Raw genomic sequence first — 22,559 nt, forward strand, 5'->3', positions numbered from 1 at the left:
TGCTCATGAATATATGGGTATTTATAAAATGCTTAAGGTAGAATTATAAACCATTTGGGAAACTATAAATATTTAATAAACAGACTGGAGATAACAGTCTTTCTATTTGGGAAAAATCAATCCTTATCTTATTCCATATACAAAAATAAATCTCAGCTTAAAGAGATCTAAATATGTAAAATAAGACTATACTATAAAGTAAAAACTTGGGACTTCCCTGGTGGCGCAGTGGTTAAGAATCCACCTGCCAATGCAGGGACACGGGTTCCATCCCTGGTCCAGGAAGATCCCACATGCCTCAGAGGAACTAAGCCTGTGCACCACAGCTACTGAGCCTGCGCTCTAGAGCCCGTGCGCCACAACTGCTGAGCCCATGCACCACAACTACTTAAGCCCGCTCGCCTAAAGCCCGTGCTCCACAACAAGAGAAGCCACCGCAATGAGAAGCCCACACACCGCAACGAAGAGTAGCCCCTGCTCGCCAGCAACTAGAAAAAGCCCACGGACAGCAATGAAGACCCACCGCAGACAAAAATTAATTAATTAACTTAAAAAACGAAGAGTTGCATGGTTCTCTTCTAAAAAAAAGTAAAAACTTGGATGTCAAAATACTGATGAATTCCAATTGTACAAAAATCAAATTCCATTTGACAGACACAGTGAAAGACAAATGAGAAGCCAAATTTTTTTTTCAAAATATAATAGAGGTTAATGCTGATAATATATTAAGAACTTTAATGGATCAATAAAAAGACAATCTAATTTAAAGTAGGTAATGGACATAACAGGTAATACACAGAATAAGTGCAAAATGGTTAACATTTAAAACACTCTCAGGAATTCCCTGGTGGTCCAGTGGTTAAGACTCAGCACTTTCACTGTGGTGGCCTGGGTTCAATCCCTGGTCAGGGAACTAAGATCCCGCAAGCCGCACAGTGCAGCCAAAATAAATAAATACATAAAACATTCTCAAGTTCACTAATTAAATACACTAATATGATATATCTTTTTTCACCTACCAAATTGGCAAAAATTAAAAACTGGTAATTCCTCATTCAGTGTTAGTAGGAGAGCAAATTTGATAGATATTATCAAATTACCTTTTGGAGGGTAATTTGGTGGTGTCAATTAAAACTCCATTCATATGATTTTGCCCTATACAAACACCTGAACAAAGAACCCCCAAATATATGTACAAATATGTAAACTACTGCATCATTTATAATTGCAAGAAATTGTAACTATAAGTGTCCATCAATAAGGAAACAATTACAATTAACCCATAAAATGAAAGACTCCACAGCCATTTAGAAGGCTAAGATAAGTGTACCAACACTGAAAGATAGCCTCAACATATTATGAGCAAATAAAAGATTGCCCGATATGTATATGTATAACTGATTCACTTTGCTGTACAGCAGAAACTAACATTTTAAATCAACTATCCTCCAATAAACATTTTAAAAACAAATAAAACATACTGTATTTTAAAAAAAAAAAAAAAGATTACCCCAAAAAAGGTATGGTATGAACACATTACTGCAGGAAAGGCATTACGTTCATGTGCTCATTTTGGGGTCATGTACTCATTTTGGATTGTTAATAGAGATTATACTGGGATGGAGAAGATAAACGGATTTTCAGTTTTCAGTTTACATACTTTGATATTATTTTATTTCTTTAAATGGGCTTGTACTACTTTTATTTAAAGTCCCCAAATTTCTTTTCCACTTTGGAGAAAAATAGAAAACGAAAGAATAAAAATAATTTTGTCATCGGTCTCTAGGTTGAACTCGAAGTTCATCCCTTCTCTGTCCCCTGCCCATACCCTCCCCCTGGCCTTTAGTGTCCTCTAGGGAGTCAAGATAAAGGGTGAGAAACTCTACCCAGCAAGGTGCTGCACTGTCTTCCCTTAGTGTGACCCCTGGGCCAAGTCCTTCTCTGCTGGCTTGAACAAGTTCAGGCTGGCTACAGAGGCCTCCCCACACAACACCAGGCCCTGCTGCACCCAGAGAGGGGAGACTCTGCCTTCCTAATTGGAACCATTGTTGCCAGCACTCCGAGTTCTAGGAGGGAACACAGAAACGGATTTTCAGCGGAGCACAGGAGGAGATCAATGCCCACCCTGTTTCTTCTAGCACTATGGATCCCTCACTTGTCTTCTACTGTCCTCTCCATCTTAGGACATTATTCACAGCCTCAAGGACACCAACTGGGCCATAGCTTCTAGAGGTGCATGAAAGAACAGGGAGCAAGACTTGAACCTGCAGCCTAGGCCAGCTCAGCTGGGCCATGAGCTCTAGGTCAAATGTTTCTTTCTCTCTATCCTTAGCTTCTAGCTTCATTTTCTCCGGTGCTAATGTGTGAGGCTTTTCTAAATACTACTAAAACTTCAATTTGGGCTTAGGATATGCTCTGGTCCTAGTAATTCAAATTGATTTTGCTTGTTGGGTTTAAAAAAAAAGTTTTCCACAGGTCCCGTCTGCTAAGCTGGTAAGCTATTACTAGGTCCCTTCCTAGGGGTTTGGAGACAAAGCCCCCAAAAGTAAGCAGGCACTGCATTGTCTGGCCTTGACATTTTTCCACATACAGGGATTCTCTACTAGGCCTGTGTTAGGAGGAAGGGAGTCAGGCTACATCAGGACGTGGTATTTTCAGGTTGGGTAAGCCATCGGCATCTCCCCAAGAACTCCAACAGACATAAAATATCAAAACCTGGAGAAGGAGGCCACAGTATAACTTAGAGAAAAAGTCATATTTTTAAATGTGTTTGTGATCAAAGAAGAAAAAAGCAGACAAAGATAGAAAAAATAGAGTGTCCTGAGGATCCAACTGAGAATCTAGAAAAAGCACATACTGGGGACTTCCCTGGTGGCACAGTGGATAAGACTCTCTGCTCCCAATGCAGGGGGCCTGGGCTTGATCCCTTGTCGGGGAACTAGATACCACATGCATGCTGAAACTAAGAGTTAGCATGCCACAACTAAGGAGCCCAAATGCCGCAACTAAGGAGCTGGTGAGCCGCAACTAAGACCCAGTGCAACCAAATAAATAAATAAATATTTTAAAGAAAGAAAAAGTACGCACCAAATAAACCTAAGAAAAAGACAATTAATAAAGATGAAAGCAGAAATTAATGCTTTAGAAAACAGAAAGCACAACTGACAAATCTGCTTTTATATCACATAAAACTGGCAAAGCTAAGGAAGGAAAAGAGACAAAATTAATATACAACATTAGAAATTAAGAAAGTGAAAAAATCAGATACTGAGGAAACTGAAAACCAATAACCATATATGCATTATGCTATCAATAATAAATCTGAAAACAGATCTCATGGAAAAGGCAAAGTAAGTGTTTTGTACCAACAGCCACAGGGGGAAAAACATCTGAAAGCTGCAAAGACCCATCCATCAAAAAAGGTACCAGGCTCAGACAGTTTCACCAGCAGATTTTTTTTTCCCCCAAATCCTTAAGGAATAAAATGACTATTTAAACTGTTCCAGAGCACAAAGAAAGAATAAAAGTTTCACAACGCATTATATGGAGTTACCATTACTCTAATACCAACATCTGACAATAAAAACACAAAATGAAAATTATAGATCAATCTCACTCACAAATATAGATGCTAAACTCCCACATTAATAAATCAAATCAAAACAGCATGTTTAAAAAAATTCCCCATTACCGGGCTTCCCTGGTGGCACAGTGGTTGAGAGTCCGCCTGCCGATGCAGGGGACACGGGTTCGTGCCCCGGTCCGGGAAGATCCCACATGCCGCGGAGCGGCTGGGCCCGTGAGCCATGGCCACTGAGCCTGCGCGTCCGGAGCCTGTGCTCCGCAACGGGAGAGGCCACAACAGTGAGAGGCCCTTGTACCGCAAAAAAAAAAAAAAAAAAAAAAAAAAATTCCCCATTACCAACCATGGTATATTCCAGGAATGCAAAGATAGTTCAGTATTAAGAGTTGTATTAACACAGTTCACCTTATCAGTAGGTGAAGGAGAAATATCTTTTATCTTCAAACCATGTTAAAAAGACATCCCTGGCCTCGATTCCAGCTCCACCCCCTTATGAAACATGGGCCCTTGGTCATACTACTGTCCTGAATCTCAGTTTTTTTATCTGAAAGGTGGGGCTACCACCATCTGACTTGGAGCTGTCATGAGAACTATGAGAGAGAGAACTATGAAAACTTTGCCCCATGAGACACACACATGGTAAGTGCTCAACAGATAGCACTGCAGTGAGTTATTATGTAGGGAAAAGTGGGCTATAATGCAGCATGACTCCAATTTTATAAAGAACACGGAACAAGCATCCAGTGTGCATAGAATCGAGTGCAGAGGGATATTCCAGTTAAAAATGGTTAAACAGGTTGTGAGTTATGGACAAATTTCTTCCCTTCTATTTATTTCTATTTTCTAATTTTTCCAAGGAACATGTAGTATCTATACAATCAAAAAAGAGATTAAAAAGCCAAAAGATGTTACAGACTTTTGGATTTAGCCAAGATTGAGGACTGGCAAGCCTAAAGGCCAAGGTGGAAAAGGAAGTAAAGGGTAGACAGAATAGAGGGTAACACCAGGGAGGGGCTTGCAGGACTCCTCTGCCTTGCGCCCTATCACCTCGAAATCCACTCAGTTTCAGGAACACCCACACAGGCATGTAAAGGTGTTCCTGAGAGAGGACCAGCTGAAGTCCTCCAGGCCCAAAGCAAGCAAACACTGCTATACTAAGCATAGCTTCACCTACTTTGCCCAAATGCCTCAGAAATTCTGAACAATGGCAATGGGGTGAGGGTACTCATTTCTTGATCCAGGTGCTGGTTACACAGGTGTACTTACTTTGTGAAAACTCACCAAGCTGTACACAGTATGTGCTTTTATGGTGTGGATGCTATCCTTCAATAAAAGTTTTTTAAAATTAAAAGCTGAGAGGAGAACACTGAGTTTCTGTCATCAGCTACAGAATTTCCCTCTTAAATTCTGGTTTTAATATGAACTTATGGATCAGAACACTCAATCCAGTATTTTGCCTGACATGTCTCATTGTCTTAATAAATACAGCATCTGGAAAGATTTTCACTGTAATTATCAATAGATGAGAAAAAAAATTCCAGGGCAAGCCAGGGATATAGGAGACACAGGGAAAGCCAAAATGAATGAGGGCAGTGGCTCTCAACCCTGAGTGTACATTTAAGTCACCTAGGGAGCTGTGAAAAATGCTGGGGCCTGGGCTCCACCCCAGACCAGTTACATCAGATTCTCTGGGTCTGAGGCCTAGACATTGATATTTTCTTTTTCAAAAGCTCCACAGACGATTCTAATATGCACTAAACTAGTTGAACCAGAGGGCCCGGCCGCTGGCAACTCTGGAGGCAAGCTGAAGCGTGGCCCCTGCGCATCCTGGTGGAGGCTGTGGAGGGGAGCAAGTATTTAGGGCTGAAGCGCCCTGCCACCCGCCCAGGTCTCCCTCCACATGCCGCTTCCCCAGACCTCAGCAGAGACCCCCACATGGAGGAGGCAGCCTCTGGAAAGTAAGGGGGAGGGGCTTCCCAGGGGCTGGACACCGAACCCTGGGCTCTGGCTCCCAGCTGGGTGTTCAGACTGCTCCAGATCACTTGTCAATACAGCCCCAAGGCATATACCACTCCAACCACACAACCCCAGAACTAAGCCCTAACTACTACCCAGGGTCCAAATGACACCACTGGGAACCCACAGCTGGAAAACAGGAACCAAGGGGAAGTAACAGTGGAAAAAAGGGCCACAGGGCAGAGGTCAGTGTATAGCTCAATCATCAGGTAGGACCTGACTCAGGGACAAGCGGTAGGGGCAGTGAAAAGGGGATGCCACGCAACCCACCTGCTGAGAGGTTCCAACACTCACCTCTGGGGCTCCCACACCCAGTCATCCTGCATCCATTCTACCTAGTTATGTGACTGGAACCCACAGGAGTGACCCCAACAGATGGCTCTCTCGGCCTGGCAGCCCTGCAGCGTTTTTACAAGCTCCTAGATAACTCTGACACAAGGAGTCCTTTGCCCATGCCCTGCAAAGCAGTGCTCTTGGAGGCCCTCTCTCTGCTCAGTCTACTTAGGGCTGAGCTCAAAGCACGAGGGGTGAGAATGGGGATGGGCTGAGGCTGTGAGAAGAGCATGTTAGGATGGAGAGCACAGGTGGAGAAGAGAAAGGAATCTGCAGTGCCAGGGAAAACAGGGTAGGCATCTCTTGAGCACAGCCTCCAGCACTCCACTGGAAATCCATTTCTGTATTCCCCCACTAGAGTTCTGGTACAGGGCAACAATGATCCCAACTGGGAAGGCACGGTCTCCCGGCTCTGGCTCCAGCACAGCCTGGTACAGTCAGGCAGCACCCTCTTCACACAGCCTGAACTTGTTCAAGCCACCAAATGGAGAAAGCTCAGAAGTCAAGGTACCCTGCCCAAGGCAATGGAACTTTAGTGTCTGGCAGGGCCCAAGTTCACTCTGGCAACTACAGGAGCCTGGCCTCTGCCTTAACTGTTCTCTTCCTCTAAGTCATGCAGCACACAAACACATACACATACACACACACTCACACACACACACACACACACACACACACACACACAGTCCTGCCCCACAGGTTCTGACGATCCACCATGAGAACCTGAGACTTGCAGATATAAAAGGACAGACAGGAGGCATCCTTATCTACAGAGGCTGAGATGCAAGTAAAATCTTTTGAGGTATTCCAAGAGAATTCGGGGGCAGCAAGATCTCTACTCTTCCAAGTGGTGGCTCTGTCCCCACTATTGAGACTACGGAAGACAGGGGTCAAAACAGAGACCCTCTGCTCTCCCAGAAGCAAAGTTCTAAAGTAATGCTGTTCAGGGAATGGCCCATAAACTGTTTATCACCAGTTCACCACAACATAAACACAGGAACCAAGAATAAGCCTTTAGAAACCAGCACTGCAAGTTGAACCTGCTGCTCCGTCCAAGTATACATTCGCTGGACCATCTCATCCAATGGCTAACAGATTGGTCTAGATGGTGCTGAACTCCTGAGGGGAGCCACACGTGGCTAGAGCTGCCAACTAGTTGTACAAAGTAGGACCTGTTTTGGTCTGCAATATTTTGGGAATTAGGAAAAAGGTCCTTCCCCCCTTTTAGTTTGAGAAAAACTAACTCTGGAGGCAACCCCTTCATTTTACAGAGGAGACTAAAGTCCAGGGACTGCCGCATGGCTAATGAAAGAACCCAAGAGTAGGAGAGTTGGGATTAGACAGGAAAAGAAACTGGACAACTGCACTTCTCATCCTCCTCTTCCCAGCCAGTGGCCTCATGGGCGCTCCTTAAAGCAGTAAGGGCTCCAGGACCCACACACTTCAAATGAGTAGAAGACAATTTCAGGTTCAAGATAAACTGCCCAGGTACAGTATTTTCTTCCAGCTTTTCCTGAATCTCAAACCCAACACATCTAAAGCCAACACCTTCCTTTCAAAATTAAGCTATCAGGACTTCCCTGGTGGCGCAGTGGTTAAGAATCCGCCTGCCAATGCAGGGGACACGGGTTCGATCCCTGGTCCTGGAGGATCCCACATGCCGCGGAGCAACTAAGCCCGTGCGCCACAACCACTGAGCCTGCGCTCTGGAGCCCACGAGCCACAACTACTGAAGCCCGCGCGCCTAGAGCCTGTGCTCCGCAACAAAGAGAAGCCCCCACAATGAGAAGCCCACGCACCGCCACCAAGAGTAGCCCCCGCTCGCCTCAACTAGAGAAAGCCCGCGCGGAGCCACGAAGATCCAGTGCAGCCAAAAAAATTAAAATAAAATTTAAAAATTAAAACAAAACAAAGTTAAGCTATCGTCTCAGCAGGTCCATTTCTGACCCCCACTACGCTAATCTGTACTCGCCAGATCCTGGAAACACTAACTTATTGAACATACGGTTGGCATGTTGATGCTTCCTTCAAAGTCCTAGGAGGTCCACTAAGTCGACGATGAAAGCAGATGTAAAGAGCAGGGCTGGCTGGGGGTGAGAGGCTTGGTCTGCCCCGTGCCAGTTCACAACCACAGCACAAAGATCAAAAGCATTTACTGTATTTAAAAACAACGACGACAACACCTGCCAGTGATGGTTTTCGCGCTCAGTGTTACAGTTTTAGGCAACTTGGTCGATGTCTCTTACTTCTAGTGATATTGTGAACATCAAATCATAATTTCTCTTATTTTTCAGGACCTAGTACTATACCTGGAACGTGGTAAACACTCAGTAAATGCAGAAAGACAAAGGGAGGAAGAAAGGGAGATAAAGTGAATGGGAAGAGGATCACAGTTCTGGATAGCGTGATAATCTGTGGATTTTAACTGTCTCAGCCACCCCATCTCTATTTGCCCAAAGGCTTCCTAAACTAATCCATAAGGAAGCTATCTCCTCCTCAGAAGCTCCAGACAGGCTGGTAATGAGGGGGAGTCCTCAGCTGACTGCCAGATGCCAGAGTAGGAGAGAAAATGAGGCCAAAAGCCCAGGAGGTCAGGGTGGGAAAGACAAGATACCCAAAAGCTGAGCCAAACCAAGGCCTCCCAATACTCCCTGCCCCCATCCCCAGCCAGCCAAACTATCTGCTACAGCCTCGGGGGCATGGGAGGGGACTTGGCAAGACCACAATGATGGTTTCTAGCAGAAATGTCCATCTACAGCTGGAGGGAGCCCAGCACCTAGGTCCCTCCTCAGCCAGCCCAGCAAGGGGGCTAAGGAGCCATCACAGTGACCCCTGCAGGTAGCTCCAGGGCCTGCACCGTGGTGGGCAGGAAGGCTCTCCCTTCGGCTCACTCATCTACCTGTACTACAAAGTCTTCCCGCTCTCCCACAACATTAAAAAATGGCTGGGGTCACCAAGGAGGTGGAGCTGAGCTCTGGGACTCTAACTCTACCACTTATTGTGCATGGTGAAGCCCTCTCTTTCCATTCTCAAACTCAACTCTGAAATCCTCTTGGTTGGTTCCTGTCCTACCATCGTCTGATATGCTCACCTGCTTCCATATCTCCCCAAGTTCACTACTGCTTGTAAACATACCTCAGAGAGAAAAGACTTCCTGCTGGACCCACACAGAGGGCTGGAGAGTGGGAAGAGCAGGCGAGAAAGAACTAGTAGGAGTGACCCACGGTGTGTGGCAAGTTGAGGATCACAGATCCTTGACAAAAGGAGCAGTGGCCCAAAGGAGAGACAGAAGGCAGAGATCCCGGGCACAGTTCCAAAACAGTTTCCACACATCCTCAGCCAGTGGAGGGTTCCCATGGGGCAGAGTATGGGAGCAGTGTGGGAGCCCGAGAGCAGGGCAGCCTGGTGCTCTCGGCACTGGGCACTCACTCCTGTCCAGGCTGCGAAGAGGGAGGCAGTGGCAACAGCGTATGCTATGGCATGTTCCTCGGGGTATCGTGAGTAGACATGTAACACGCTAGACAGTAAATGACCACGTGCGTTCATCAAGCTCAACTCTATGCCTGTGACAGGCATGACGCACACCCTACATCATGAATATTCTTGAAACCCTGGCAGGACTCAGCACACAGTAGATGAGCACATTCCCGTTGGTTGCTGGATACCCTTCACCCAGGGGGCTTACCCATCCTGTGCCCATCCTGTGGGAACACAGACTGGGAGACCCCTTTGTCCTGTGTCCCAGAGTCTTTGCCTGATCTGAATGAGCTCACACGCCACACACATCTTCCTACACCACCACCTCCTGACGGAAGAGGATCTAGCAAAACTGCTCCACCAGAGTATGTGGGACACCACACTCAACTGGCCACCTAAGAAAACTATCTGGGGGGAAGGTGGCACCAGGAACAGGGGCTCAGATCCAAGTGCTTGCTGGCAGTGGCAACCTGGACCAAGAGGAGGCTAGGCTTTTCCAACAGACAACGATGAAAACAAGCACAAACACCTCAGAGCTTTAAAAACGCTGCCCGGGACTTCCCTGGTGGTCCAGTGGTTAGCAATCCACCTTCCAATGCAGGGGACGCAGGAACTGTGATCCCACATGCTGCGGGGCAACTAAGCCCGCGCTCTAGGGCCCGTGAGCTCTAGGGCCTACGCGTCACAACTAGAGAGCCCGCGCACTGCAACGAAAGATCCCACGTGCCACAATGAAGATCCCGCGTGCCACAACTAAGACCTGACGCAGCCAAAATAAATACATTTTATAAAATAAATAAATAATAAAAACGCCACCAGCTCAGGCCCCACTCTGAGAAGGGGGAAGGAGGAAGACATGTTTGAAGGGCGTCCTCTGTTTTTCCAGGCAGCCCTGCTCCATGCCCACAACACTAAGGGTGGTGGTATTAAGCTGGGAGCTTCCATCAGGACGGCAGGGACAGCAGAATGCAGGCAGGGAGGAAAGGAGAACACACTTGGAAAGACCTGAAGAGAAGCCATCATTAGGCAGGAGGGGGTGCTTTCCGGAGTAAACAAACCTGCCAGCAGTCCTTCCTCCCAGCAGAGAGAGAAGCTCTGGCTGACAAGGCCAAAGACACAGAGGAGGGAGGGAGCTGCCCCTTCCCTGAGCCTACCTGTCCTCATCCCCTTGTCCTGCTTTCCCCAGGGTGGGGAGCAGAACAGGTGTACTCCATGATCTCCGTGTCCACAGCCCTCAACAGCACACAGGTGATTACAGCAGTGGGCGGCCAGAGGCGGAAGTGGAGGTGACACCTGGGGGTTTCACCGGAGAAGGGGTGTGGAGTGAGCTCACAGCTCTCTCCTCCCCACGCACAGCATCGCCAGTATCAACCACCTCTGCTTGCCTCAGGGGCCTACCACGGTCTCGTCCCAGGTGGTCACCCACTACTAGCGTCCTCATCAAGGCTTGCCCAGCTCCCCAGGAGAGCCAATGCCACCTGGCCCTTCTCCTTCTCCCAGAAGCAAATTTCTTGCCCTCCCCCAAGTACTTTCTTGATGTAAGTTCCTTTGGGAGGAAGCCAGGGAACCACCCCAGCTCCTGATCCACCCCGCAGCCTCACCCAGTAGCCCCCATCCCCTCTGGGAAGGCAGAGCCCCTCCCTGACAGCGTCCCCACCCAGGCAGTGAGGGTGGTACTTCCAGCGCCTCCAGGGAGCTTCCCGCAGTTTTCCCAGGAAGCCAGAGGAGAATTTCCAGGGAGAAAAATCTCAGAGCATCTGGGGACATGAGCAGCTCACCCACCTGCTACCCAAGCAACCAGATTCCCCCAGCTCCTCACAGGCTCCAGGGGCTGAAGGAGAAGACAGAGCTGAGGCAGGGGCAGGAATGGGCTCCCTCCTCCTAGAAGTCCCATCCAGTCCTGCCTTGCCTACCTGTCCCTACACTCCTTCCCCAGCCTCTCTTCTCTTGACTTGAGAGGCAGCCACACTGAGCTGCCTCTTGCTCTGTTTTCTCCACCCTGGGCCAGCAGAGGATACTGCTGAGTAATCCCAAACTCACAGCGGATCCCCAGCCCTGAAAACAGGGCAAAGCCCAAGGAAACCTACTGATCCTGGTCCTTGCCAACCAGGGAGGAACATCTGTGTTTCCTCGTAATGGCTTATATTCCACAGACTCTGCCCTGCCCCAAATACCCCAGCCCTGGCCCCGAGACAACCACACGGAGAAGCTCAGTGCCCCCTTCTCCACTTCCCACGCACCTGGTAACATTCCCTTCCAGTCCCCCAGACACCAAGCTGCACAGAGTAACAGCAGTCGACCGCCTGCAGGATTCCCAGTCATGATGTTGCATCAGCCCCCACCCTACCCAAAATATCCTCACCCCCACCACCTCCTCTCCTCCAGCCATCTCCATGGTGACAGCAGCATGACTAATGACACCCTATCAGCTTCAGACTCAGGAGCACAATTCCCCCTCCCCCTTAACCTCTCCCCCCCACCCCGCCCCGGGATTTCTGCAGATTGGATGCAAACCAACAGTGGCAGGGACATTCTCGAGAGATTTCCAGAGGCAAGGATGGGAGTGGGTTGCATGTCTTAAAAAAAAAAAAAAACCAGTTCAACAAACCCAATCCCAACTGCACCCAAACCATCCAGCTGAGAAAGCAAAAAGAATCCAAACAAAACCCACACAGGCCTGAGAATTCATTGGCCGCCCACACCCCCGCCGCCCCTCCCCCTCAGCTGCTGCTACACACACAGTGGGAGATTAAGGGATCACCAGAGGAGACCCTTTATTTTTATCCAATCCCATCAAACACTTCACCTCTACCACACACACACACACACACACACACACACACACACAAGGTACCTTGACAGCAGCCCCTTGCCCCCACGGCCCGGCTCCTTCACCAGCCTTTATTTCCACCTGCAAAAGAAGCCGGAGAGACTGATGAGCCAGGCTGACACCAGGAAAGCAGCAAAGTCCTTCTGCTGCACCCCCAGCACCGCTGCAGGGAAAGGGGGAGAAGGGGAGGCACGGGGCCTCGGAAAGAAAGGATAGCAGGGACCATCTTCCTGCCTCCAGCTGCCACCCAGACGCGCGGTGGAAGGGCTCATTCGCCTTCCAGAGTGTTTTTGTTTTCATTTCTCCTTTTTCCACCCTCCCAAGATCCAGGAGGGCTCTGCCCCTCCTCCTGCGTCCGGTCTAGCCTCGTCCCTCCCCGCCCTGCCCGCTCTACCTCGGCCGGCCTCCTCTGGTGCATCGGCCGGCGGGCCTCCCATTATCCCCGCCGGAGCGCACGGAGGGAGGCACTGCAGAGGCGGCGGCGGCCAGCTGCCGGCTTGGCTCCCCTCCCCGCCGCCGGCGAGGCTGGTGTGGAGGGGGCGGCGCGCTCGCCAGCCAATCCCCGCCGCCGGCCGAGCGGGGGCAGGGCCGCCGGGGGTTGGACCTGCCCAGCCGGGAGGCGGGGGCACAGCCAAGGGTGCCGGAGCCTAGCTGGCTGTGGCCCAGGCCCGCCGCCGCTCCCCGACAGGCGGGGAATCCCGGGACACCCTCAACAACTCCCGAGTCGGGGACCAGAAGGTAATACCCAGAGGCATCCTCTGCATCTACAGGGTCAAAGGCAGACTGCGTCGGGGTCGAGCAGATGCTGGCAGGCTTCCCCCTCAGGCCACTCTCTAGCCCTAGGACACCAGCAAACTGCCTCATCCTAGCAGCAGCTAGGACAGTGCTAGGCGCTATAAAAGCAATAGACCCTGCAATCTTAGAAGAAAAAAATAAAGCCTTGGCAGTATGAACCTTTACCCCATTTTGCAGATGAGGAAACAAGGCAAGACAAGTGAAGTAACTTACCCAAGGTGACACAGCTAGAAAACAGCAGCACTGGGACTCCAAGGCAGGTCTATCCGGCTCTACAGACCACACTCTCAACCATTATGCAGTCCTACTCCTCCCTCCCTCCAGCAGATTTCCTCTTGAAGCCAACATTGCCTGTGGCTCAAAGCCTCACCAAGTCAGACTTGCCCTCCCTTGCACACGAACACCACCTCACCCTAGGAATACTCATCCCTAGTGCCTGAACATAGGCCACCCCCTCCAGACAGCCTCACCACCACCACCACCCTCAATGTTTCCTCCTCTTTTAGAAAGGCCACAGGAGGAGGCGCCTCCAGACTTCAGGGCTTCCCATCCCCTGGAAAGGCTGAGGAGGGGAGGCAGCCCAGACTCTGAGCCTCTGAAGGCTGCAGCACCCAGGAGACTGAAGGAGAAAGAACAGAATGGGGAGAGGAAAGCCCTGCAGTTCCTAGGCAACCCAGGAGACATCGTGCTTCACCCCATCCCCTCCCTGTAGCTGAACACCCCAGAGCTTCTGTCTTCTAGGAGGGGGACCCTTATATGGTCTCTGGTACTCATGTATCTGGTTCAGTTTCCTGGCTCCACTATCTAGCTGCAGGACCTTGGTGGTGGTACCTTACCTCCCTTAGCCTACTTTGCAGTTCTATTTTACAGAAGCAGCTACCTCATACAAAGGTGTGAGGATTCTGTGAAAAAATGCAACACAGTGCCTGCCACACTGCAGGTGCTGCTAGCTACCACTCAATTTCTGAGAGAGGTCATTGTGTGCTACTTTTCAACTCACAGATGTGACTTGTAGGACTCGTTAGGATGTGGGAGAGCTCATTTCAGTGATGTGCTCTGCTACCAACTCCACCACACCTGCCCAATTACTGCCCCCTCCCTGAAGCTCCAAGGGGGTACTCAGAATGGGACGAGCTGCCTCATGAGAGACAGCAAAGCTGGGCTCTGGTGAGGAGACTCCAGAAGGCACCAGGACCCACACCTGCCTCACCTCTGGGGGCAAAGAGCAGCCCTACTGGGCTCCTCCCCAGGGCAGGGAGGAAGGCAGGTGACAAGGCAGGGCAAGGAGCACTGTCCTGAGCCATGGGCTTCTGCACCCCTTGGCTCTTACCTCGGCCAGGCCAAGTGAAGTCCCTCCTTTATCCTAGTCCCCAAAACCCCTGCCCCACCCACCCTCATACAGTCTGCTGCTGGATAAGAGCAACTAACACTGCTTGGACAGTAACAATCAATACCGTTGCTGCTGTGGCTGCCACAGTTTATCAAGCCCCTGCTAGGTACCAGGCCCTGTGCCAACCATGCTGTGGGAGCATCTCATTTGACTTGTCCACACACAACCTTATGGGAAAATGGGCTTAGAGATGTTGTTACTTGCCCATCAACACACAGCTGGTGAGTGGTGAGCTAGAATTCCAACCCAGGTGTTTATCATTCCAGTTCTTTAAGCCCTCTCTCCCAGCCAACCTCAGGGAAACTTAAAGAGGGATAGGGTCTCTTGAACCAGACCACTTCCCTTTAAGCTATGGGTCTAAGAACAGTAATATTTTCATGCCTCAGAGACTTGGCGATGCTGCTCCTTGCCTAGGTTCCCTTCCCTCTCCCCCACCTGGCAAGCTAATATGGTACAAGGCTTAATCCAAATGTCACCTGCCACTGCTACCTTCCCAGCTCATCTAGCCCTCAGGAGCTTCACCCACTCCTCCTGGGGCCTCCTCTAGAGCCGTCACTACCAAGTGCAGTTATTTATTTACACGGCCGTCTTCCCCACGTGGGCAGGGGCCCCGTCTTCCCTACTCACTAGGCTCTGCACAGAGCTGGAATGTGCTGAGCTGAGTTTCTACACAAGGAGGGTGGGGAGGCAGGGGGTTGGGCACTGAGACGTAGAGGACACTCTCCTGGTCGACCTGTTCTCTGAGGTCCCCAGGGATCAGAGGAATACTTGCTCTCCTGGGAGGGCACGACCTGCCATCTGAACTATAGCCGAGGCCGAGCCTTGTTCAGCCAACACACGTCTTCCTCACAAGGCTGCAAGAGCCACCCTGACTCTCTGCTTGAACCACAGGTCCCGCCTCACCCCCCGCAGACTGCAGACACCCTAGCAGAGCCCGTGGTCCCCAAGGCAGGGCACCTGCAACCATCTCTATCCCACCCTGGCCTCCTGCCCTTTTCTGAAGCACCTGGAACGCTACAGCTCCAAGGAGACACAGAGGCGCATGCTGGGGCCACTCTGCCTCCAGCGGGGACATTCTCCACACCTCACACCTGACCCCCTCCCCTATCTGCCCCTCTTTCTACACTTGGGGCTTCACAGTGACCAACCCAGAGGTGCCTGGGACCCCTCTGCATAGGAGCTGGAGGTCCCTCCCCACCTTCCATCATGACCCCTAGACACCACTGCACTCCCAGCAGGAGGAATGGGGCCACAGCCCTCCCCACTAGGGAGAGGTGAATGGATTAACTCACTCTCAGAACCCACAAAATACCCCAACACAGAGAACCTCAGAAACACAGTTACCTACAGGCCAGAACCTACACAGATATATAAAGACTAGGAAATGGGGATGCATCCAGAGACAGATTTGGGGGGGTTTATAGGAGGATCAACCAAGCAGCAACGCCACGCCAAGCCCCATAACTGGACCATGATGTACTGTATCTTATTTAACCCTCAAAACAAACCAATGAGACAGGAATTATTAATGCCCATTCTACAGATTGAAAAATTGGGAGACTGAGCAGGGCTCTCGCCTCCCCCCCTCCCCCGCCACTCGTAGCAATACAGCTGGTGCTGCTCTGTGTAGCTCTATGATTTTCTTATCAACCTACCTTTTCTAGAGTTGGCAGGGGGTAGATGACAACTTCTCCTCTCTTGCCATGCCTGTGTCCTAAAGGAGGTCACTCCCCACAGGGCTTTACTTCAAAGCTCAGTTCAAGCCCCACTTCCTCCAGGAAGCCTTCTCAGGTTACCCTAGACCTCTGCCAGCTGACAGCACTTCCAATGTTTCTCATTTGACACTTGGTACTGCTATCTGTCTCTGTGTGTCCTGCCTCTCCAACCAGAATGGCTAGAGTCGTGCCTCTTCAAAGCCCCGGGGTTTTTTTTGTTTTGTTTTGTTTTGTTTTCCCAGCATTCCACACACTGAAGGCACTTGGAATCGACTGTGGGGGAAATCTGTGACCTTCCCTTCCCTCTCCATCACACAAAGGATCTGCCAAAGAAACCCAACATCCTCTCCACCTTCAGAACCTATGTTTGAAGTCACCGGTGTCCACACATCAATTTCCACCCAAGTAATTGCAGCCCATCACACACACATCATCCCCTATATTTCAAACTCTTTGCAGTTGTCATGGGAACTGCCTTTGCCTTCATTCACAGATCAGGCCTCACAATTAGCTTTGGCAGCGGAAGTCTGTATCAACGGCAATCTCGGGGAGGAGAAAGACAAGGAGGTGAAAGAACAGCAGCAAAGGAAGAAAAGGTGCTCCTCCTTGGAGATGCAATAGAACCAGACTGAACTCAGGCACCCAGTGATGTCAGAGGGAAAGCAGAGCCAGCCAGCAACTCCACCTGCATATTTCCATACCAACAAACAGAATGCACCCAGACCCCCCCAGGCTGACAAGCAGCAGCTGTGGCTCTGCCCACACCCCACAAGCCATCCTAAATGCTTGTAAGAAGGTCTTATATTCTATGAACCTCATCACGGTCTCCCCACCCCAAATTCAATAGCCTTGGACCACCAAATGTTCCAGGATCCAAGCAAATAACACAGAACCTTCATTGAGAAGCTGAGACAGGAATACTGAGTGGTTTAGAAACCTGGGGGCAGCCCCAGGGGAAGACTACCAAGAATAATTAACACAAAGCATCTTACCTTCCACCTTGAGGACCCATGAACACCCTCAGCTGGTGCCCTGTGGTCTGTCCGCGTCCTTCCACACCACTGCCACCAGCCGTGAGCATTCGAGTAGCATCTCTGCACAGCTCAGTTTCAGGGGAGATGCCTCCCTCCTCCTAGAAGTACCCCCCCTCATCTTTCACATATCCCTACGCTGAAACTCTCAAAACAGGTCCCTTCCCTTCCACGATGGTCTCTCTTCACCTAACAGTGACTAAGGCTGGTCTCTGCCCTCAAGGCATCCCTCCCTTGTAGCCCTACCAGACTAATAGTCTGTTGCCACGCTTGCCTCCCTCCCCAGACTGTGAGCTCATTAAGGACAGAGTAAATGCTGCTTCCCCTTTACCGATGGCTCAGGCTCAGCGCAGCGCCTCGCACACAGCCAGTCCCAGGCGAGATGTGCTGAAGGAGGCTGGGAAGGCAACTTGCAGGTTTACCAGTCAAAGCAGATGACGTCCTGTCTCTGGAAACTTAAGCGACGCCAGAGAGAGAAGCTGCCCTCCCCCGGCACAGGGGACACTGGAGGTCCTGGGACTGAGGAAGCATTCCAGGAAGGTGCCTCTCCTCCGTATCCTCCTAGCACCAGCTCTTCTCCTCTCACTGGCTCCCAACACCCCCACCGCATCCTGCAGCGTCAACCATCCAGACAGGACCCAGGCTCATGGTGAGAGGATGCCATTCCCTCTCTCTTCTGGGGCTCCAGGATCATTCCCAGCATCAACCAGGGAACTGGGGTACCCAGAGCTTACTCTTAAAGGGCAGAGAAATCAAGAAAAAGACAGAACAAAATGAGACCAGAGAGAGCCACCCAGTGTCCTTCCCACAAGAAAGGCTCAGAAGGGAACAGACTCTATGGTCCGGTACCTTGCTACTTGTTTTTGACCCAGCATCTCCACACCCCTTCCTGAGGCTTCCTCTGGCAGTAATTAAATGGGGTGGGGGACTATGGGACACGTGCATTCTGGCAAACGCTCCCAAATGACTCTACCTAATGCAACTCCCTTTCCATTTGGAGCATTTAGAGTTGCTGCTCTACTAGTAGTGGGAGGTGCATTATTCTGTCCACGAATTCCCTGGCTGGGTGTGGGGAGACAGGGCACAAGGGAGTTAGAACATGTACAGGTCAGAGCCAGCAGCGCAGGAACAGAGCTTGTGCGACCTGAAGCAAGCAAGCAACCCCCCGTGGTCACCGGAAGGCTGGCCAGTTACCCCACACTGGGGCGCCGGCTTTTTTTTTCCCTCCCTCAGTGACTAATAAAAACTTAGGTTATCAGATTTCTTAAGCAAATGACAGGAGACAAGGCCACAGAGGGGTGTGTCCACTCCAGGTGTGCCAGCAGCCTGGGCCCTGCACAGACACACTCAGGCAGAGGCCCAAAGCAACCCTAAAGGACTCTCCCAGCCAAAGTGCAGCAGGGCTCAAGGTAGATAAAGGGGTCGTATTCCTCTCCAACACCTTCTCTCTTCCTGAGCATCCTGCCCTCAGTCCACAAGGGAACGATAAAGAAGTGATGGGAAGGGGAGGAGGAATCAGTGACAACTCCCGAGACCCCTGATGTGGTCTTTCAACTCACCCAGCCACCACACTCCCTTCTCCAGGATGAGAGGCCCAAGGCAGAGAGGTGACTGCTGACTTGGGGTGGGGCATGTGCCCGAGTAAGAGCCCTCAGGCAAGGTTCACTGGGGCTGCTGGGTACCAGTGAGGGTGGGAGAAGCCACTTTCCCCCAGGCAGCTTCAGAGAGCACCTTCAGATGGGGAGCCACACCGCATTCCTATTGTTTTTCCCCACAGCAGATAATTAAAACATGGCCCATGCCTTCAAGGGAAGCAATAAATAAAGAGCGCATGCTCAGTTAAAAAAAAAAAAAAAAATGCAATAAGCTTTGCCGTGGGTTGTTTAGAACCCAGGAAAGCATCGCCCCCTCCATACCCCTCACCACTTACCTTGGGGTGGGAACAGGAACCCTATCCCAGAATATCCTTCCAGGAATAACCAACTGGGACAGCTATGTCCCCAACCCAGAAACAGTCTTCAGTGAGGGTTCAGAGACCCCGCAGGGAAACTCCATGTCCAGTAGAACTACTCATATTGATAAAAAATCGAACACACAAACCACTTGAAAGGCAGCTAGTGTGCCTGAGTTTCTGAATTTAATTTTCATTAATTTTAATTTTTGTAGCCACACATGGCTAATGGCTATCATATTGGACAGCTCAGGTAGAGCATGCTTCTTAAATTTGGGAGGTCATGAATACTCTTGAGAATTTGCTGAAAACCACAGCCCCTCTCCCCTGAGAAAATATACCCCTGCACATTCACACACTTGGCTGAAATTTTCAGAGAGTTTACAGACCATATTCCAACCCAGGTCTGAGATCAATCAGGTCTAGAAATTGACCAAAAACGTTATGGCCTAAGAGCGATGTTTCTTCTGCAATGTAGTTGTCTAAGGAATATGTTATACTTTACACAGTTTGAGCAAGAGACCACCACGTGTGGAAGACCCCGCCTGACAGAGGACGTCCTTGTAACATCCCAGCCAGAACATCCAGCCTCTACGCAGACCCACGCAGGCACAGGGCTGGTTCTTCAGTCTTGGAACAGCTATAAATGTTAGAAAATTCTTGTTTTCAAACTGGATTCAGGGAGATCAGCTCAGTGCTTTCTGATGACCTAGAGGGATGGGATAGGGAGGGTGGAAGGGAGATGCAAGAGGGAGGGGATATGGGGATATATGTATACATATAGCTGATTCACTTTGTTGTACAGCAGAAGCTAACACACCATTGTAAAGCAATTATACTCCAATAAAGATGTTAAACAAACAAACAAACAAACATGGATTCAGTCTACCTGCTAACTTCTACCCTCGAATAAAAGTTCCACACATTCCCCTACACAAAGGAACTGACTCCCTCTTCCACACAGGACTCGTCTTAGCCTGCGTTCCTCCACTCATGTCCGAGCTGAACAACTCATCTTCTTCAGTTGTCCTGCATGTGACTACTCTGACAGAGCTCCTAGAGACAGGCTGTCAACACACCTTTCAGAGTTTCAGCTATTCCTACCTGCTATTTCTTTCTTTGTTTAAAAACAAGTGCAGAGCTTTGGATTTACCCTGATTAAATTCCATTGAGTTTGGCTGAAGCCCATTGTTCCAGACTGCCCCCAATCTTCTTAACCCCTTGTTCTATCATTCAACTTAAATATCTGCATCACCACTACTACCGCTGCCACCACCCACCTACCCACTGATCACACCTGCTCCTACCTACATCTTAGGAAGAGGGGGCACACATCCCTTCAGCTCCTAAGCCTCCAGACCCTTCCATGAGACCCCGGGTTCTATGGGTGTGCTCCTCCTGTTCACAACTACCACCAGCTAATACTCTCTCGTGGGGCTCCCATGTTCCAAGTCAGACTGCTGAGCAGCAGACGTCTTCTGAGAACCCTTTCCCAACTGTTCTCAGAACACACACACAAGTTCTTAAAGGGCTTATTTTATTGATAACTCACTAGACTAGAAAGAAATGGACTCCAGAAAAACAAGAATAAACATGAAGTAAATCTCAAGATGTTCTTGTCTCCCTGGCATACAGGGTAAATGGGTTGGATCACCCTCCTTACCCTTGTTGACAACTGGAGTTCTTTTTTTTTAAGTGTAATATATCAAATTTTTATTCCCATTACGTCTTTTTTCTTTAAAGATTTTTTTGATATGGACCATTTTTAAAGTCTTTATTGAATTTGTTACAATATTGCTTCTGTTTTATGTTTTGATTTTTTGGTCACGAGGCATGTGGGATCTTAGCTCCCCGACCAGGGATCGAACCCACACCCCCTGCACCGGAAGGCTAAGTCTTAACCACTGGATCACCAGGGAAGTCCCTGCAATTGGAGTTCTTTACCTCTGTTCATCAAGACTTACTTCTGTCCCCTTCTCCACTCACAGAAATGCCATAGACCAGCTCCGCAAACTCTCATGGACATACAAATCACCTGAATGTGGTTAAAGTGCAGATTCTCATTCAGTCATTCTGATGTAAAGCCTGAGATTCTGCATTTCTAACAACCTCCCAGATGATGCGATGCTGCTGGGCCACTGATTAGCAAGGAGGAAGTATGGCTGTAAACCATTCGGGTGCCCTAAGACTCAGGTGAGCAATTTGCAGTAAAGAGTCCAGGTGGGTGCCCATCATTCAGCTCTCACCTGTGTCAGAGGAGTTCCACTGTAACTACACATTAGATACACCTGGGGAGCCCCAGCCCAGTAGAGATCCACCCAAGACCAATCAAACTAGAATCCCTGGGGGTGGGATCCAGGCGATCCCAACATGGAATCCCTGATCCACACTGGTTGATTAAAAGTTTGAACAAGGCAGTTATACCTGTGCCCTCTTCAGGATGACTTTAAATAAAAACTGGTCCTCTGATCTGTCCACGAAGCTGGCAGGAAATAACATTTATCTGCAGAAATCCAGGCCCATTGGTTTGACTGAGTTTCTTTGTAAAGAACCACAGGGACCCTCAAAGCTCACCACTGTCTTTCTAAATCTCACGAACCACCTTTTAAAAAATCTGCTCTAGAACTGTCAAAAACTGACATTGGTTTACAATTTCCAAAATCTCTTTGAAAAATGGAACTTTCTGCCTGTCTCTGGTCTTTTGGCCCTCTTCCAACCATCAGAATTCCATAACGATATCATTCCATGAGTATATCTGAAGGTGTGCAGTAGGGAGTGAATGACTCAGATTCAGGTAGGGTAGCTGGCTCTCCTTTCCTAACCACACATGCTGTGGTCTCTCCCCAGTTTATACTCCCTGGCATGACAGGGATCTAGTGGCTTCTCTCTCTCTGTCACTAGTTCTGCTCCAAAGCTGTAAGACTGTCTCTTCTTTCTATGCTCTTGCTGGGAATATATAAAAGCCTTTTATTGTCTTGAGCATTTTCCACCACCTCAGCACATTCTGGCCACTGGACTCTCTTATGTCCCTCTTAAAGCGTCAGACTACACTTGAAGCGCACCCCTTTCCATGTAAAAAGCACGGTCTTTTACTATCTGCACTCATAGACAGCAGCCCAAGCAGCCACATGGACGGTTCAGATCTTCCCCAGTCCCACCACCTTCCTCCTTAGGGCACCATTTAGGACAGTTAAGTCAGCATTTCCTTTTTCAAAAGCAATCTTACCCCTCCAGCTAACTTCCCTTTTAGAGTCTGTAGCCATGGGGTTAAAACTGTTTACAACCGAAAAACAATTTTCTAAAGTCTATGGTAAACACCTCTCCTTGCCCAAGCTTCTCACTGGATTCAGAAATGCTGAGATGGGGTCCCTTTCTCTAAAGAGTCTCATCACTTCTACTTTACCAATCAATTCTTCCTTTGCTGGTGGGAACTGGTGC

General features: G+C 49.5%; 1 protein-coding gene across 11 annotated transcripts in view; it reads right to left on the reverse strand.

The window, feature by feature from the left end:
- The window catches only part of TET3 (tet methylcytosine dioxygenase 3), a 117,771-nt gene that overhangs the window by 86,176 nt on the left and 9,036 nt on the right, over positions 1-22,559 (reverse strand). For 5 of the 11 annotated variants that reach the window (XM_033838168.2, XM_033838169.2, XM_033838170.1 and 2 more), the window contains exon 3: positions 12,264-12,320. The exons of 2 other annotated variants lie outside the window; for them this stretch is intronic. In XM_033838168.2, coding sequence (XP_033694059.1) covers positions 12,264-12,320 — 57 coding nt within the window. Of the gene's footprint in view, positions 1-12,263; positions 12,321-12,633; positions 13,187-13,247; positions 13,974-17,131; positions 17,222-22,559 lie in introns of those variants that run through there. 4 more of the 11 variants (XM_073791228.1, XM_033838174.2, XM_033838175.1 and 1 more) reach the window with 3 other exon arrangements.

This window comes from Tursiops truncatus, chromosome 14 (assembly GCF_011762595.2).
Source record: "Tursiops truncatus isolate mTurTru1 chromosome 14, mTurTru1.mat.Y, whole genome shotgun sequence".
Taxonomy (NCBI): Eukaryota; Metazoa; Chordata; class Mammalia; order Artiodactyla; family Delphinidae; genus Tursiops; species Tursiops truncatus.